Source organism: Harmonia axyridis, chromosome 3, assembly GCF_914767665.1.
Source record: "Harmonia axyridis chromosome 3, icHarAxyr1.1, whole genome shotgun sequence".
Lineage (NCBI taxonomy): Eukaryota > Metazoa > Arthropoda > Insecta > Coleoptera > Coccinellidae > Harmonia > Harmonia axyridis.
In genome coordinates, this window is record NC_059503.1 from 39,921,651 (window position 1) to 39,941,136 (window position 19,486).

The window sequence follows — 19,486 nt, forward strand, 5'->3', positions numbered from 1 at the left end:
TCAGACAGAACATTTCCGAATTAATCTCAAACATCGTGCTCTTATAATTCTATGCAACGATCGAACGATCAGGTCATCATCGTTGATAACGTTCCTTGATAGTATATTACAGGTCGAGAATAAAGAATAATCGAATTATAATACCGTAGAATGACATAGTATCATTTTTGATGTAAGAGCGAAAGCTACTCACGTCACAAATTTTCTGAAAGAATCGACATCTGAGTCCCATTGAAAAAATATTATTTTCAACTCCAGGGTTTGAAAAGTGTGCGCCTATGTTTTATGACTGTTTTGCAATTATCTCTGGCCAAGCGTTTTTATAGACTAGTTCAAGTGACTTTGGATATACTATACTCGTTAATATTGAAATTCTATGCGGTGCAAGCGCACGTCTATATTTTACCTGAGCCCTTAGTTCTTGGTTAAAAGTTGGCCTGCTTGTGTTAGTTCTTAGTTCTTAGGAATAGTGCATAAACGCCCTCATTGATTTGTTAGCTTTCCATTCTTAGTCCTTACGTTTAGTCTTTAGTTCTTAGGACTGGTGCATAAATCTACCATAACGTTGTCGCGCGTTGCACAAACGTAATGTAACAGGTTCCAAAGTAACGATAAGGATAAGGCGAGACAACAGACGCTAAAAATGATTGGAGGGTAAAGATGAGGGGAACTGTTAGAAAGTGTCCAGCGGAAAAGGATAAATAGGAGTTCAAAAATTCTTCGCAATGGCGCTAGTAGAGCCAAAGGATAATAAACTCAAGAAGGCGAACACACTTTCATCACAGTATAGATGTATAGAAACACATGGTTTCTATACTGTGCTTTCATCCATGTTCATTTCTTGCTTTATATCCATCAGTACTTTTTGACATGCATATTTTAATGATATTCAAAGGGATCTTTCATGAGATACTCTTGAATGAAACGATATCCCTTCCCTTCATTGGATTTCTTTGAAATGTGAAAGCATTCCACTATATTTTTACATTATAGAACCTGAATTCAAATTTATGAAATCATGACTGTATGCGTTCCTTTGTAATTTCGAAAATTTGGAATCTTTCGGATACAAAAATTATGAAAATATAAACTGATTTTTTCTATGATGGATCCCAGCAATTTTAAGTGCTATTTTTGCAACCAGAAATAAAGCAGCGACTAGACGTTCAAGCCCTACATCATTGTCAATAATTCCTGAGTGGACTATACCTTTTCAATTTCATGCATACTATACTATGTATTGTGAAGTAAATAATATAATGGGAAATTATTCAAGATTCAAATGAAATCGTATTGCATATATTATTTGAGTGATTCGGTTGAAATTATTTTAATATTTATTTATTCATTAAATCAATCAAATTTTCATTGATGAAAAAGATATTCATCCCATGATATTCGGTAGACCTGGTGTCAAATTACCACTTTGTTGTTGATTTGAATTTTCAGTATTGAATAGGCCTGTCATCATGTTCTGGAATATACTTGGCAGAGCATTTAAAGGTATCACTATCGCTTGATGCATTCCCAACACCATGACTGGATGCATACCTTCAACCGCATTTAAAGATTGACTGTTGCTAATAGGACTTCCAATTAAATTTTGCCATACTGACAGAGGGTTGTTTGTAGAGGACTGAGTTCTACTAGCTTTACTACCTGAAAAATAATATTTTTTTAGTTAACACTCCACTCAATAACGTAACCACATGTTTTCTCAAAAATTCCACTTTGTAAGTGAAAATAGTCCACATCAATTAAGAATAATACATATAGTCCAACTCTCCTCTAACTTTTGAAAACCTCTTCTGTAGAAAGATTTTTCGCTATTTTCGAAATAGACTTCAACCTCGGCATATCGTTTCATAACCGTTGTATTTTTCTCATCAAAAAACAGTGTTTTATCGATACGCGAAAAAGCTTTTTATCCATTTTTCGTATAACAATAAATGGAGGGTCAATACCTTTTTCTAGACTCTACTAGACTACAAAAACATCTACCACTACATAAATCTATTCTACTAGGAACACAACGTAGTTGAAAGTTTTGAAGCCAAAATTATTAGCCGTATATACGCTCTATAAGTGATGACGTCACACACCGCCATTTTAGTTCTCCTGTCAGTGTTCGGAATCCAAACAAACAAATTGTCATTCAACACCGACACCGTACTAATTTGAATGACAATTTATTTGTTTGGATGCCGAACACTGACAGGAGAACCAAAAATGGCGGTGTGTGACGTCACACTAATAGAGCGTATTGGCGAAACTAGTTGAGGACGGAAACTGTCGAGAAGATCCGATCCCCTTTAGTACCTATTCATTCACAGCAATCTGTAACAATATGTATTTAATACTCTCTGATACCTAACTCGCAAGATCTGATTCGTCCAAATTATTAATCTTCGTTACTTTTATTTACCTGTAATGAAGTTCCATCAAGTAAGGACCGCATCCATTGAATACCTAAAATTTTTTTTCTGCCATGCGCATGGTCGTCGCCAGAAGGGGACAGGGGGGTGCCACTGCACCCCCTGCCCCTAGAGACTCGACTATTTTTTCAAAACCTTAAAAAAAGTGTATAGAAAATAGGAAATAACTGCATCTCATTTTTAGAAAGTACCGATATTGCACTAGTTGCAAGTTTTGAATCGGGAATGATGATAACACAGATTCATGTTTAAGAAATCTTTAACTCATTTGGAAATTTTGAAACCAGATGTTTCTATTGCTTTGGAACTTTTTTCGAGTATAATTTCATATTTTTTATGATCGAGAAATCCCAGCAACCATCGGCAAATTCGTTGGCTCTAGAGGAAGTATTTTTGTAGGGCGTGTTCAAGCACTGTACGACTACCTAATTGGTAGTGAAAGAAAACTACAGGGTGTTACATTCAAACCAATTGCCGCTAGACAATAAGTATTTTTGATAATATTGTTAATTTAACTAATAAAGAATGTTACGCGTTACATTATCAGCAACTATTGTATTTTTGTCCACCCTGTACCAATTGGAATCAACATGTGATTTTTGGAATCAGCTCAGCTTGAGTAATCGGAAAATTGAGACAAAATGGGGGTGTTCCATTAAAAAAAAAAACGGTGACGTCATTACTCGAAAGTAATTTAGTATATTAGATTATTATTTCAAAATACGGTAAATCAAAATCAAAAATCGACGTGTTTCAGGATTATTTCTTAAAATGGTCTGTTTAGCTGAAAATGAATTTGTTCCATACTTTACGGACACAGTGTATACATGAAAACCGAGTTGTGATCTTTCGAATTATTTCGCCTGTTTTTACAATATTTTTTCCTTTGATATTTTTGGGCGCCCCTGCAGACCTTGCGCCCGTGGCAAGTTCCACCTTTGCCCGCCCCATATACAGCCCTGCAGTTATATTATCACGAACAACGTTTTAATAATTTCAACACTGATGAAAAATTAAAAATTTTATAAATTACTAGGATATCTCAAAAAATTGGCTCCCTACTATTTCAAAAACGATTCAAAAGTTTCTTGTATATTTGAAGATACAAAATTCATCAGATTGCCGAGCAATTTTAAAATGATTGATCAAACTGTTTGATCAATCATTTAAAAAAAAATTTGTTTCTTGCACCGAGAACCAAGGGTTACCTAGCTATAGCTAATATCTGTTCCCCACCGAACAAATAGCAATGCCATATAAAGAATACCTATTTTTTATACAATGAAACTAGTTTCAGAAATATTGGGAGAAAATGATGTTGATACATACTGTCTGAATAAAAAATTTTCGATTCTGGTTCCATCTGGGTCTTGATGTCATCGGTAATCAATTTTTTCAGTTCATCAGTATCATTCGTTGGCTTGGACAGAACATTCAATAAAACTGAAATTAAAAAAAAATCAATGCATTGAAAAAAATAGGAAGAAATACTGACGTCCATACACCACGAGTAAACTTTTAAAGTGCATTGTTATTTGACTACGCGAGCTTTTGAACTGAAATGATTCGGAAGTTTTATTTACGTCGATATATTTCAACCTTAATACATATGATTTTAATAATTTTCTCGCTCAATAATCTAATCATGGTAATTTGATTTTACACTCTTTATCTCTATCATTCAAAATGGGGGAGTTTCTTCAGAATTATGCGAACATTAGTCCGTTATCGAGGTGAATGCTATAATACTTGGTAGGGTTGTTATCTGGTATGAATTATGTTCGGTATTCCTAGTTGAAAACTTTGTCATCGCAAAATGAAAATATCATAGGAAAAATAATCATTAACTTTTTTTTAGCTGTGAATGAATAATCTTGGCATCGGTTACATGATTTACACAGCAAATTTAGGAAAATAAATATTTATGGTAGGTAACAAATGATAAATCTGTTCACCGAACTGATCGCTCTTTCATTTCGTTTCAATGTATTTTTTTCGAATTTTGAGCAGGAAATGATCTCAAACGGTAAGGTCTCAACCAATCCGCCCAAATATTTCGGTAACCACAAAACCGATGGATTGTCGGTTGTCGGTGTTGATACAAATAATAATGCAAAATTTTAATCAAAACCATTGAAAATTCAAGTTAAACATAAAAGACGCGATACATGACATTTCCATGACAATAGGGCCAGAATGAGTGCCAACTTCACACTTCGCGTAATTTCGAAAGGTCAATTTTTTTGGTTTCTGAGGGTGGACAAATGAAATTATTGGGTGGACAAACGTGGACCTACTATGGACAACAGATCCTGAAATTTTGAGCTTGAAATTTACATTTGTGGATGCCAACTTCACATTTTCCGAAATTTCTCGAATGATCGATATTTTGGTTTCTGTGGTTGGACAAATGAAATTATTGGGTGAACAAAAGTGGACAAACGATCTTTGGCATTTTAAACCCTTTTTTGTAATTTGGAGGTGCTGCTCAGAAAATAAACGGAAAGGATGTATTTTCTTATATCTCTTGAACGGTGCCTGAACAAATGAAAAAAAAGGGTGGACAAATGTGGACCTACGATGAACAAACGATCCTGAAATTTTGACCCCAAAATTTACATTTGGGGTGCCAGCTTCACACAGCTCAGTAAGTAGACTGGCTACTGCCTGCGGTACAAGGCAAATAATTATGATGAAGCAGCATCTTCGAAATATTTATTTTTTTGACTCGAAAAATTCAACAATTTATTAAGTAGCCCCCACTTTTTTAGCACTATGCCCTTTGACTATCTAACTACGTCTCTGGTATACAATATTTTTCAATTCGAGAAATAAAATGAATTGTTCGACTGGTTGAAACAGGGCTGGCGCGAGCAATTTTGGCGCCTGAAGCAAATAATTTTTCGGCGCAAAAGAATCAATAAACAGTCGCTTCACTGTTTCACCCCTAACGCCGGGCCTGGGTTGAAATATGGAGTTTATGGAAATATTAAATTCAAAGTTGAATAATAATAACATTTATTGCATTAATCATTGAAACAAAAGGCGAGAATTAGTCCTAGTGTCAATAATGAATAACATAAATAGAATCGATAAGGTATAACTTTGTTTAGAAAGGAATTTTTACGATTTCATTGTTTCATGATTTCTAACATATCTTAATTATTTAATGGCAATCATTGACCTAATCTTACCTAATTGATGGATTAAAAAATGGTACCATACATAACAATTTTTTCGTTGATCTTTAAGAAAAGTGACATTTTACGTCTTAATTTCCGACTGAAAAATCGACTATTATTGAAAGCAAGTATTTTTCGTCTGCCAACTCTTTTTGCCCGTTGTGGTTACTATTATGATGATACGTTGATAACCCATGTTGGAAAGTCAAAAAACATAGTTTGGTTTATGCATTTTTTTTCATGCATTGTAAAAGAGCTGCAAACTGTTTCTGCTTCTTAATTCTCGGTTATGGATTATAGAAGAGCTAGTGTTACCTCATTTATAATTTTAACAGGAAAATATGTAAGATTAAAAACCATATTTAACGACAAACTAGTTACATTGACAAAGTTTCTCAACAAGGAAACAGGTATTGCATTAATATTGTTGATTCGCGAACACGCACGTATCACTACGAATTCAGCTACTTGCAATGACAATAATTAGAATGACGAACTTAGAACAAGACGACAAGTGTTATTGCCTCGCAATTATCTAATCATATGTCGCAGAAATTTTCCTTTCCTTTGGAAAAAATTAATTCCAAAATAAGATGCAGGTTTGCACGATAATCGATCCATGTTTTTGAATAAAGGAAAACTGGCAGAAATGGCAGGATATTTTGAGTTTTGATGCGGGTGATTCTGAAACTCTGTTGGAAGGAATTCTTCGGGCGATATAAGTGTATTTCGATCAGAATTTTCCGTTTGTAATAAGAATGATGAATGAATAAAATGTTCAAATATTTATAAGAAGTATCCACAGATACAAATCGCGAAAAAAGACTGGATATACTTTCCACTGTTTCTAGATGTGGAGCTGATTATTTCGAAGACCATAAAAAAGAAAAGCTACGTTACGAGGAAAATCTTAAAAAAATTAAACAAAAACATATCCGTAACATGATTATTGATTCGGTCAATGAATCCAGAACGGTCTAGCAATTTGTTAATCGTTTAACGGGTAGAGGTGACTTAAATCCAAATTAGGAATTAATGTTGATCCACAAATGCGTGCAAATTCCTTCAATACGCATTTTGCAAATGTAGCTTATTGTAGACAAAATATGTCTACAGCTGGCCAAACTTCTTCAAATATCGCAGAAAATACCTACCAAGTCTTTTTATATGTTTGAAGTGGACGGAAAAGAAATTGAATATGTGATAAAATCTTAGAATACGCGATGTCATTTTCATTTGTACCAGGATGTTCAGTAACATCCTTAATGTATAAAAACAAGAGTGAGGATTGTTATTTTCAGTTTTCACCACTTCCTCAGGGACAAGGCATAATAAGAAAGCCAAAAGCTCGCAAATGCAATTGCAAGAAGAAGAAACAAGAAATTACTGAAACAGTATTCAATGATGAAAAAACCATGTGGTAAAAAAAAAACAAGGCCGTTGAGAAATAAAAAGTCGTTGAAGATGAAGAATTCGACACTGAACCGTTTCAAATTGAAAATTACAATGAAGATGTCGATGACTGCCCCTGCATTTATTGCAATGACGTTTTTTTTCGTTTCATATACCTGGTGAGGAGTTGGTATGGTGCATGCGGTGTTTTCACTGGGCTTATACATCGTATTCTACTGCCTTGAGAACCAAAACCTTCATATTTTTGAACTTTGCAGTATTTAACACAAAAATGGGAGTATTTTTACAAAAACTAAAAATATATTATTGAAAAACAAAACAGTATGTCATTTTGTTCGCATTTCCCCTAAATGATCTTCCTTATGTTTTCCAAGATATTGAATTAGTTATCATGTACGCCGATGATACGGACATAATAACTTCGAGAAGAAAATATAAATTCTGCAATATCATCAGCACAATCAGCAATAACCGCCGTTTCCAACTGGTGTCAAATAAAAAACTGATTGCATGATTTTTCTGCTTCTAAAAAACCGGCAATGATCCAGCTTCATTGCTACTGCTGGGCCACGCAGTACCAATTAAGACCAGTACTAAGTACCTAGGTGTCACTTTGGACAGATGCTTAAATTGGGGTGAACATTCGACATACATCAAACAAAAGCTAACGGTCCTGTATTCTGTGATGTCGAAGCAAGTCGATCGGGGTGTTCCCGAAATGTTTACTTTTTAAAATTTTCAAGTATATATTTTTTCGGCAACCGTCCGGGAAGTGCTCACTTCCCGGACGCTGTTTCTTTGAGAAAGTAGCATTTCCCGGCCTAGTCCCGAAAGTACGTACTTCCCGGACTAGGCCGGAAAAGAATCATAGAATCCATAGCAACCGAGATAACGGCTGACAGTTCATATGAAATTAGTTGTCAAAAATTTGCATGTTTTTTGATCGCAATCGCAATAAAATATGGAAAGCAGCAGCGATAGTGTTTTTTTACATGGTTGCCGAAAAAATATTGTAAGCAACACGCCCGAAAATGGTTTTTTTTTGGCTCACAGACTTTCAGGACTCGCTTACGCTCGTCCTGGAATTTTGTCTATTCGTCCAAAAAAACCCTATTTTCCGGACTTGTTACATGAATTACTATTCCTGGATATTTTCAGGGCGTTTTCCTGACTGAAACTACTGAAAATATTTCATTAATTGTACGAAATTCGAACATCATTTCCAATCGAAATTATTCAATACACAATGAAAAATTAGGCACTATCATTAATTTCGTTCAAATTAGAAGCCAATTCTATAGGACGACCAACTGAAAACTGAAGGAAATTCCGTCGAAACTAGAGCAGGTATTGCAGATAACATAAATCGAGTGACCAATATTGTCATCAGTCAAATCAGTATATATATATATAAGCTTAAATTATAATCAATAAAATTATCATTCACTTCGAGTCGCCAAACCGTGGAGTTAGACTCTTCCTTGAACATCTGAGTTTGGTTTTTCGGTTTGTCGCACAAAAATCATCCTGAAGTCTATTTTTGTTTGAAACCATTAAAACAACACTAATTGAGACTCGATCTTTTTCAATAGTAAGATAATAATTGTAATGTCACTATACTTGACTAATCCAAACTAATTATTTATAACACTTTTACGAGCACTTTTATGAGTATGAACGAAAGCTTACGCTAAATGTGGATAAAAAGTTATCTACGAAATCCCAAATCATCATCAAATATTTATTTTTTTACAAATAATTTAATAATTTGAATGCTATTCATATCTTCACTTATACTGTGGAAATCCTCTTGTCAATTTCTATATTTTAATTTGCGCAGTTGATAATGCCATTACAAAATGTTTTTGCACGGTTTTTTGGTTCACACTATACACTTTTCATTGTTTTGACATGTGAGTATAAGGAATAACCATAGGAAGTTACTCTATTTGAATATGCAACTTTAGCAAAAAATAAGGCAATGATTAAATATCATATTCTAGGTATTAGTTTTATTAGTGGTAGTGATATGAAAATCCGACAGATATATACAAAGTGAGTTTTAAGTATAGAACATCTCATTCATCTCGGAAAATAAATTGGTATGCTAGTATCCTTTGATAAGACTGATATTAATGTGGTATTTGGTATTTACATTTTTGTCACATCTTTTCTCTTACCGGAAAAATAATTAACTTTGTTATTTCGAATGGACAACTCCGAATGTTTTTCATGTAATGTTCCCTTCCCCCAAATGCCATAACTTCGTCAAGTAATAGCTACATTTACATATCTTCACCGAAGTTTAAATAAAAAATATATATGACTATGGTTCAATACACTCGTTCAGTTTGAATAATCATCAAATGTCTGTTTCATGTGAAAGATTTGTTCATATTTGAGTAGTAGAAAAATTAGGAATTTTATATGTATAATGTAAACTAAAGCCATCTAAATGTATTATTTTAACTTTGTCGAAGATAATGTAAATGTAGCTATAACTCCGGAATTATGGCATTTAGGGATCCTATGGATTTCAAAAGGCAAAAATATATATAGGATTACCATTCGAAATAACAAATTTCATTATTCTTCCGGCAAAAAAAGATCTGACAATAATGTAAATAACAGTATCACAAGGTTCTTGCACAATACATCTATAAAATCGTGCTATTCGCTACCGAGGCGTTTCATTCTTAAAACTCACTCTGTAAAGGTGTGACACATACACTAATATAATAGAATAATATACAGGGTTAGAACTATTTAGAGGGACACTACAGGGATATCGAAAACCGTTAGAGATACAGGGTGGCTTAAATTACAAAAAAGTTGCCTTATTTAGGGATTAGTGCGTTGGTGTGAACAGATCCAAAATATCTGCAATGGTTCCCTAGATATCTCGAAAGGACTAAAAAGCGAGATTTTTTTTCTGTATAACTCATTTGTTTCTGGAGATAACTTCACGAAATTCGGATTGTAGTCATTATCCAATATATAGAGATTCTAATGGTATCGTCAGATTTTTTCTGTTTTCCATTGTTTCAGAGACACGATAGTAATTTTTTTTTCTTATGGATGCCATAATGGTTTTTCTTATTTTGAACTGTTTCAGCCGTTACTATTTGGTAGTTGATCATGATTAAAACAAGTTTTTATCATTACTACCAATAATTGGTAGTAAATCCTGCTTGATGAGTAACGTCCTATCAATTACATAATCATGCTAAAGAATCAATTCAATTCTTGCTTGAGAGGATCATCTTGGGCACCTTTTCCTACATGTACCTACTTCATGTCTGTAGAAATTGTTCTACTCATTAAAAAAAAAACTCTATCTCAAAACGAAATATTTTTACCAAGTCCTTCTCTTAATGATTAAGGAGTTATTTGAATATCACTATTCCAATATAATGTGAACTGGAACTTGAACTGATAAGCCGTACAGCCTGGTAGAAAGAGTTCATACTAATTATTTTGTGGTTTCTGGAGTTTATCTACTGAGCATACATTATATTTGTTTTGCAGCAAACCTATCGATATTTGTTAATGGAATGACAATGGCATGGTCCTCACCTGTTTTAGTGAAACTCAGCATGAAAGATGATAATCCTCTAGGAAAACCAATAACTTCACAACAGAGTGATCTCATAGGATCTCTTCTATTTTTCTCTGCAGCAGCTGCACCCCTTCTGTTTATGAGAAGCTCCGAAATCTTAGGAAGAAAACAGACAATAGTTTTATGCCTCCTTCCATCTCTATTGGGTAATGGGATTCTAGTGTTCGCCAGAAGAGTGGAGCTGTATTATTTAGCCAGGATATTGAACGGTTTAACTATTGGACCTGTCTATGGATTAGTACAATCCTATCTATCGGAAATTATTTTTTCAGTGAAAAAAAGAGGACCATATCTTGCAATAAACTCACCAGCCATACAGGCAGGTATACTGTTCGCTTATATTATTGGTCCGTATGTCCCTATCGCTATATTTAACGCAGTCATATTCTTTTTAACCTTCTTAACTGTTATTTTGATTACTTATGGATGCCCCGAGAGCCCATATTTTGTGTTGAAATCCAAGGACAAGAAAGCCTCATTGAATATATTGAAGCAATTGGATGCAAAAGATGTGGAAAAGGAACTTATGCAAATCGAAGAGGATTTGCTTAAAGAGACACAAACTTCGATTTTTGCCGTGTTCAAATCAAAAGAGAACATGAAACCCTTCGTCATGGCGACTTTGTTACAAGGTTTGCAGCAATTTTCAGGTATAGGTATTTTGATGGCTTACAGTCAACAGATTTTCATGAGTAGTAGCGAAATATTGCCCTCGGAACAGTGTTCGATACTGGTGGGAATCATTCAACTTTTGTCGGCTACCACTTCAACTATCACATCAAAAAAATTTCCAAGAAAATCTTTATTGATAGTGTCATTGTTGGGATCAGGTTTTTTTGATTTGATCCTCGGCCTATACTTTTTCTTTGCGAAAAGTTTAATTGGTTTTAACTGGATACCACTAGTTGCTTTGGTATTATTTGTAATTTTTTATAACTCAGGATTGGATCCTATCCCTTGGATATTTTTAGGGGAGGTATTTCCTTCTCATTTGAAATCTGTTGGAACTTCTGCCGTAGTTATTATTAATTGGATATTATTTTCTATTTCAACGTTTGCATTCACTAAATTTGATGTCTATTTTTTATTTCTTGCTTATTCAGTGAGCTGTTTCTTAGGAGTTTTCTATGTTAAAATATTTTTAACTGAAACCAAAGACAAGACTTTGAGAGAAATTCAAATGGAATTGGAGAAATAATATTAACTGTTCAGTGAACATTCAATCTTACAAGTAAATGAGAAATTTTTTGAATGTTATTAGTTGTACCATATTATTTGTGATGTTTGGGTTTGAGAAATATTTTTTCGTTATTATTGATATTATCTACGAACATCCTAACCTATTCACGAAAATATTCTTCATTTTCATTTAGAATATATGATTTTTTACCTATATTCCTAGATGACATTTTCATCCTTCATAATTGAATAGAATAGAAACATGTTACATGATAATCATAAATGTCACAATAATGAAATGCATAATATGATCGTACTTCAAATGATAGTTCTGTTTTGATTTAAAATATATTTCGAGTAGAAGTAAGCTGATACGATACCCGTATGAAAGTATAACAATAATTTGAGACGAATAACTTGTGTAAATCATAGTAAATAATTATGGTTGAGTGTAATTTTTCTACAGAAATAAAAACAGAACATCCTTTATAATCATTCTCAAGTTTCCATTAAGTTGCACACAATGGACTAGTTTAGTGATGTTGATAATACTATATTTGACAAGATAGAATTAAAATATAGAGCAAAACTGATAAATCAGTGAAAAAATTTCGAAAATCCATCAATAAATGACTGAGAAATAGATTATTTAAATTTATGTATTTTAGCGCGGAACGTCTTTGGTCTGTGACGTCACGGCTCTTGCCTGTGATCGCTACACCATAAATTACGTTTAAATACTTAGCCGCGCCAAGGCTCTCGCGCCGTTTGTAGTTGTACAGTGTAGTTTTAACTCAAGTTTTGTTTTTATGTCACCATAATGGAAGAAGGCTTCGTGAAAGGACAAAGTGACAATTTGCCTAAAATAGATATATTTGCAGTGATGCATTTTTTCTTCAAATCCATCTTATGTCAGTGCAGAAATAAAAGGAGTTGAACTTTTCAAGTAAGTATCTACTTTTGAGTTGGCTTCATCATGGTTCAACTTATAACGATGATTTATTTAAAAAACGTTCCATAAACAGTTTGTAGTTGAGTACTGGTTGTTGAAGTCTATCAATGGCAAAACATATTTATGTGAGGAGTAAAAAGTAAAAAGAGAAAAAAGTAATTTATATGTATGTATATAGTAAGTTATTTCAGCCATCGTGTAACGAACAAAACACGACACGAACGGCATTGATTGTACACCAATGAATTCGTAAGCACTCTGCGAATACCAGTCGTCTAGTGTGTGACGTCACGACACTTACACGTACTATGAAATTATTCTTCCAAGCGCAACTTCAAAGTCCCATAACTTTTTCATTGCTAGAGATATTTAAATGATTTTTCCACATTTTTGTTTCATTTTACTTAAATTTTTATAATTAATCCTTAACAAAAAAATGAAAACTAGTCCATTGCTGAACTCCGGCTTTCTCATCTCAACTAGGTGTTGAGGAAAAACTTCATCATCATTAGGTCTATTCTTCATTTTTATAAATTGGACTGTGTTAGAAAATAAAAGCTTTCCCAAAATTATAACAGAATCGGTAACGTGGCAAAAATTGGAATTGATATGAAAAACTCTATGGAAGTGTTTGCGAAAAATATCTGGCTATGAGCTGAACGAAAAACGACCAATTGAAACTTTATATAACGGAAGAAAGGTAGTTAAAAGTCAGTTGCTTAAATAAAAAAAGGAAACACTTGATGAGAGAATGATCGGTATATCAAAAACTGACGAATGTAGATTTTGTGGGTAAGGAGAAGGAACGTGACTGCAGATTTCTTTGAACGAGGAACTTACAAGAGTGAAGATACAACCTTCTTTAGGCCATCCCAGATACCGAATTCCATTAAAACTCGAAAGAGAAAAATTTTTTTCCTCCTTCCTTTGACAGCAAATTTCAATTTTGGAGACATATACCAATTAGAAAAGTATTACTTTGCCCTGCCTAGGCACGAAGTGAGGACTTTCCTGTCTAGACAGCAAAATGATTATTCTCAATGGGAATAAATAACACTGTCAAAAATTTCATAAGTGGTCAAACTATTAATATTAAGGAACATTTCCATACATTTCCATAGCATTTTCGATTTCTATCAAATTTTGTTTTAATATATCATTACAGGAAAAATGAAAATATTGTGGAAATTGTATTAATTTGCAAATACAATCTCCTAGATAAATCATAATAAACAATAGGAGAAAAAGTTATATGTTCAACTTGGCAGCAAAGTAGAATTATTGCCTTATCTATCAGCCGCGACAGTCGATCTCCTACTTTGCTGCTTAGTAAAATGAATAGATATAGAGAACGCCAAGGATAAAACGACAGGACTTGCAGACCACTTAATGGTATATTCTAAAACCAGTTGCAGAATGCAAAATTCGCAATACAGCGACGATAGAGCGAGTTTTCGAATGCATGAGCATTGGAATTGCCTTGTGCAACGAGTATTGGACGATATTTTCTCTATTTCAGTCGAGTTTTGTGAAATATTGGCGAAATTCGATGAAAAATTCAGATTATACATCCTACTGACTGGCACTCTTTTGTTTGTTCTTATAGAAAGAAAGCGTGCATGCTCGAACTACTTTCTACACTAAGGGAATAAATTAAAGGATCAAATTAAAATTCGAAATTTTAAGCGGTTTTTCAAATGGCTGCACAACAGAGTGATCTCATAGGATCTCTTCTATTTTTCTCTGCAGCAGCTGCACCCCTTCTGTTTATGAGAAGCTCCGAAATCTTAGGAAGAAAACAGACAATAGTTTTATGCCTCCTTCCATCTCTATTGGGTAATGGGATTCTAGTGTTCGCCAGAAGAGTGGAGCTGTATTATTTAGCCAGGATATTGAACGGTTTAACTATTGGACCTGTCTATGGATTAGTACAATCCTATCTATCGGAAATTATTTTTTCAGTGAAAAAAAGAGGACCATATCTTGCAATAAACTCACCAGCCATACAGGCAGGTATACTGTTCGCTTATATTATTGGTCCGTATGTCCCTATCGCTATATTTAACGCAGTCATATTCTTTTTAACCTTCTTAACTGTTATTTTGATTACTTATGGATGCCCCGAGAGCCCATATTTTGTGTTGAAATCCAAGGACAAGAAAGCCTCATTGAATATATTGAAGCAATTGGATGCAAAAGATGTGGAAAAGGAACTTATGCAAATCGAAGAGGATTTGCTTAAAGAGACACAAACTTCGATTTTTGCCGTGTTCAAATCAAAAGAGAACATGAAACCCTTCGTCATGGCGACTTTGTTACAAGGTTTGCAGCAATTTTCAGGTATAGGTATTTTGATGGCTTACAGTCAACAGATTTTCATGAGTAGTAGCGAAATATTGCCCTCGGAACAGTGTTCGATACTGGTGGGAATCATTCAACTTTTGTCGGCTACCACTTCAACTATCACATCAAAAAAATTTCCAAGAAAATCTTTATTGATAGTGTCATTGTTGGGATCAGGTTTTTTTGATTTGATCCTCGGCCTATACTTTTTCTTTGCGAAAAGTTTAATTGGTTTTAACTGGATACCACTAGTTGCTTTGGTATTATTTGTAATTTTTTATAACTCAGGATTGGATCCTATCCCTTGGATATTTTTAGGGGAGGTATTTCCTTCTCATTTGAAATCTGTTGGAACTTCTGCCGTAGTTATTATTAATTGGATATTATTTTCTATTTCAACGTTTGCATTCACTAAATTTGATGTCTATTTTTTATTTCTTGCTTATTCAGTGAGCTGTTTCTTAGGAGTTTTCTATGTTAAAATATTTTTAACTGAAACCAAAGACAAGACTTTGAGAGAAATTCAAATGGAATTGGAGAAATAATATTAACTGTTCAGTGAACATTCAATCTTACAAGTAAATGAGAAATTTTTTGAATGTTATTAGTTGTACCATATTATTTGTGATGTTTGGGTTTGAGAAATATTTTTTCGTTATTATTGATATTATCTACGAACATCCTAACCTATTCACGAAAATATTCTTCATTTTCATTTAGAATATATGATTTTTTACCTATATTCCTAGATGACATTTTCATCCTTCATAATTGAATAGAATAGAAACATGTTACATGATAATCATAAATGTCACAATAATGAAATGCATAATATGATCGTACTTCAAATGATAGTTCTGTTTTGATTTAAAATATATTTCGAGTAGAAGTAAGCTGATACGATACCCGTATGAAAGTATAACAATAATTTGAGACGAATAACTTGTGTAAATCATAGTAAATAATTATGGTTGAGTGTAATTTTTCTACAGAAATAAAAACAGAACATCCTTTATAATCATTCTCAAGTTTCCATTAAGTTGCACACAATGGACTAGTTTAGTGATGTTGATAATACTATATTTGACAAGATAGAATTAAAATATAGAGCAAAACTGATAAATCAGTGAAAAAATTTCGAAAATCCATCAATAAATGACTGAGAAATAGATTATTTAAATTTATGTATTTTAGCGCGGAACGTCTTTGGTCTGTGACGTCACGGCTCTTGCCTGTGATCGCTACACCATAAATTACGTTTAAATACTTAGCCGCGCCAAGGCTCTCGCGCCGTTTGTAGTTGTACAGTGTAGTTTTAACTCAAGTTTTGTTTTTATGTCACCATAATGGAAGAAGGCTTCGTGAAAGGACAAAGTGACAATTTGCCTAAAATAGATATATTTGCAGTGATGCATTTTTTCTTCAAATCCATCTTATGTCAGTGCAGAAATAAAAGGAGTTGAACTTTTCAAGTAAGTATCTACTTTTGAGTTGGCTTCATCATGGTTCAACTTATAACGATGATTTATTTAAAAAACGTTCCATAAACAGTTTGTAGTTGAGTACTGGTTGTTGAAGTCTATCAATGGCAAAACATATTTATGTGAGGAGTAAAAAGTAAAAAGAGAAAAAAGTAATTTATATGTATGTATATAGTAAGTTATTTCAGCCATCGTGTAACGAACAAAACACGACACGAACGGCATTGATTGTACACCAATGAATTCGTAAGCACTCTGCGAATACCAGTCGTCTAGTGTGTGACGTCACGACACTTACACGTACTATGAAATTATTCTTCCAAGCGCAACTTCAAAGTCCCATAACTTTTTCATTGCTAGAGATATTTAAATGATTTTTCCACATTTTTGTTTCATTTTACTTAAATTTTTATAATTAATCCTTAACAAAAAAATGAAAACTAGTCCATTGCTGAACTCCGGCTTTCTCATCTCAACTAGGTGTTGAGGAAAAACTTCATCATCATTAGGTCTATTCTTCATTTTTATAAATTGGACTGTGTTAGAAAATAAAAGCTTTCCCAAAATTATAACAGAATCGGTAACGTGGCAAAAATTGGAATTGATATGAAAAACTCTATGGAAGTGTTTGCGAAAAATATCTGGCTATGAGCTGAACGAAAAACGACCAATTGAAACTTTATATAACGGAAGAAAGGTAGTTAAAAGTCAGTTGCTTAAATAAAAAAAGGAAACACTTGATGAGAGAATGATCGGTATATCAAAAACTGACGAATGTAGATTTTGTGGGTAAGGAGAAGGAACGTGACTGCAGATTTCTTTGAACGAGGAACTTACAAGAGTGAAGATACAACCTTCTTTAGGCCATCCCAGATACCGAATTCCATTAAAACTCGAAAGAGAAAAATTTTTTTCCTCCTTCCTTTGACAGCAAATTTCAATTTTGGAGACATATACCAATTAGAAAAGTATTACTTTGCCCTGCCTAGGCACGAAGTGAGGACTTTCCTGTCTAGACAGCAAAATGATTATTCTCAATGGGAATAAATAACACTGTCAAAAATTTCATAAGTGGTCAAACTATTAATATTAAGGAACATTTCCATACATTTCCATAGCATTTTCGATTTCTATCAAATTTTGTTTTAATATATCATTACAGGAAAAATGAAAATATTGTGGAAATTGTATTAATTTGCAAATACAATCTCCTAGATAAATCATAATAAACAATAGGAGAAAAAGTTATATGTTCAACTTGGCAGCAAAGTAGAATTATTGCCTTATCTATCAGCCGCGACAGTCGATCTCCTACTTTGCTGCTTAGTAAAATGAATAGATATAGAGAACGCCAAGGATAAAACGACAGGACTTGCAGACCACTTAATGGTATATTCTAAAACCAGTTGCAGAATGCAAAATTCGCAATACAGCGACGATAGAGCGAGTTTTCGAATGCATGAGCATTGGAATTGCCTTGTGCAACGAGTATTGGACGATATTTTCTCTATTTCAGTCGAGTTTTGTGAAATATTGGCGAAATTCGATGAAAAATTCAGATTATACATCCTACTGACTGGCACTCTTTTGTTTGTTCTTATAGAAAGAAAGCGTGCATGCTCGAACTACTTTCTACACTAAGGGAATAAATTAAAGGATCAAATTAAAATTCGAAATTTTAAGCGGTTTTTCAAATGGCTGTATTTTCCATAACAATGGTCGTATCTCAATTTAAGAGAAGCTTTTTGAAGCTTGAAGTTTAAAGTTCAGAGATTTCATAATGACAACATTTTTCGAGCAACGTGTATCGCTCAATCCTAATAAATACACTGTCTACAATTTCTGCGAAATTTTTTCAGTTTTTATTTTAGGCCTACAGACTTGTAAGTTATGCTGTATTGATTTCTGTGTGTTTTTTACAACTTTATGTAATTTTCAGTAGCCCTGAAGAAGGACAAGTTATTGTCCGAAAGCTTGGCTGAAGCAATAAAGAGATGAAATTGTTCAAGTTTGACTACACACCCGATATCCTTTCTGTTTCAAATTATAAATTGTTAGTCGAGATTTACAAGAAGTTAAAGGTAGTTTATTCTCAAAACGAATTTGCAAAATTTGAATTTTTTTTTTGATTTCCTAACATGGTTAGAATGCGTGGTTCTTTAATCTTTTGAAAATTATATCGAATGAAACAAAAAACCGCTCCATGGATTGAATTGAAATTCTCTGGGATTTTTGTAGTGATATTGAACTCTAAAACGCACACTCAACATTGATTGTTTTTTCAATATTTTCAATTCAGCGCTTGATTATCCAAAAAGCCTCCAAAAGCCCCTTTTTTATCAACTTTTCAAATTGATGTAGGGAACGAAGAAAATTTTTTTCCGAGAATACCATAACTACTTCTTGTAGAGAATTCATTCAAGATTTCAAAACATTCCCTAAATTTTCTGTGCAAACATTGATTGGTGAGATATTGATGGTTGAAGACAAAAAGGTCCTTTTCAATTCAAAGTTCGATATTTCAGAGAGAAATGCTCGTATCGAAATTTTGAAAAAATGATATTGAAGCTGAATGAACAAGTTATATAATCCATTTATTGGTTAAGTTGAAAAAAAAAATTCAAGTCTGTGGACCAAAAATAAAAACTGAAAAAATTTCGCAGAAATTTTAGATAGTGTATTCATTAGGATTGAGCGGTACAGGTCGCGTCGCTTGAAAAATTTTTTCATCATGAGATCTCTAAACTATAAACTTCAAGCTTCAAAAAGCTTTTTTCAAATTGAGATACGACCATTATTTTCGAAAATACAGACATTTGAAAAACCGCTAAAAATTTCGAATTTCATTTTGATCCTTTAATTTATTCCACCAGTATATTTGT

General features: G+C 33.3%; 2 protein-coding genes across 4 annotated transcripts; one reads left to right on the forward strand and one right to left on the reverse strand.

Moving 5' to 3' along the window:
• Nucleotides 1-1,253: 1,253 nt before the first annotated feature.
• LOC123675040 lies at nt 1,254-7,831 on the reverse strand. 2 transcript variants are annotated; one of them, XR_006746745.1, is made up of 3 exons: nt 5,999-7,831; nt 3,765-3,878; nt 1,254-1,659 (listed from the first exon to the last, which is right to left on the reverse strand). XR_006746745.1 is itself a non-coding variant. In XM_045610274.1 (3 exons), exons 1-3 carry the CDS (start codon nt 3,962-3,964, stop codon nt 1,385-1,387), a joined length of 423 nt encoding a protein of 140 aa, XP_045466230.1. In that variant the 5' UTR covers nt 3,965-5,584; the 3' UTR covers nt 1,254-1,384. The 2 variants fall into 2 exon arrangements, 1 of the variants encoding a protein (XP_045466230.1); XM_045610274.1 differs by lacking the exon at nt 5,999-7,831 and adding an exon at nt 3,931-5,584.
• Nucleotides 7,832-8,802: 971 nt separating this feature from the next.
• LOC123675035 (facilitated trehalose transporter Tret1-like) lies at nt 8,803-16,144 on the forward strand. 2 transcript variants are annotated; one of them, XM_045610266.1, is made up of 3 exons: nt 8,803-8,943; nt 10,559-10,684; nt 14,506-16,144. In XM_045610266.1, the coding sequence occupies exons 1-3, from the start codon at nt 8,877-8,879 to the stop codon at nt 15,666-15,668; spliced, it is 1,356 nt and encodes a 451-aa protein (XP_045466222.1). In that variant the 5' UTR covers nt 8,803-8,876; the 3' UTR covers nt 15,669-16,144. The 2 variants fall into 2 exon arrangements, with proteins under 2 accessions (XP_045466222.1, XP_045466221.1); XM_045610265.1 differs by lacking the exon at nt 14,506-16,144 and having other exon boundaries at nt 10,559-12,323.
• The last annotated feature ends 3,342 nt before the right edge of the window (nt 16,145-19,486 follow it).

Coding starts and splice junctions, on each gene's coding strand:
- LOC123675040 (XM_045610274.1), bottom strand. CDS start 3,964: ATGCACTTTAAAAGTTTACTCGTGGTGTATGGAC. Junction 3,879..3,930: donor TTTACTCGTGGTGTATGGAC/GTCAGTATTTCT, acceptor TTTTAATTTCAG/TTTTATTGAATGTTCTGTCC. Junction 1,660..3,764: donor GAAAATTTTTTATTCAGACA/GTATGTATCAAC, acceptor ATTATTTTTCAG/GTAGTAAAGCTAGTAGAACT.
- LOC123675035 (XM_045610266.1), top strand. CDS start 8,877: ATGCCATTACAAAATGTTTTTGCACGGTTTTTTGGTTCACACTATACA. Junction 8,944..10,558: donor ACTTTTCATTGTTTTGACAT/GTGAGTATAAGG, acceptor TTTGTTTTGCAG/CAAACCTATCGATATTTGTT. Junction 10,685..14,505: donor ACAACAGAGTGATCTCATAG/GATCTCTTCTAT, acceptor GTGATCTCATAG/GATCTCTTCTATTTTTCTCT.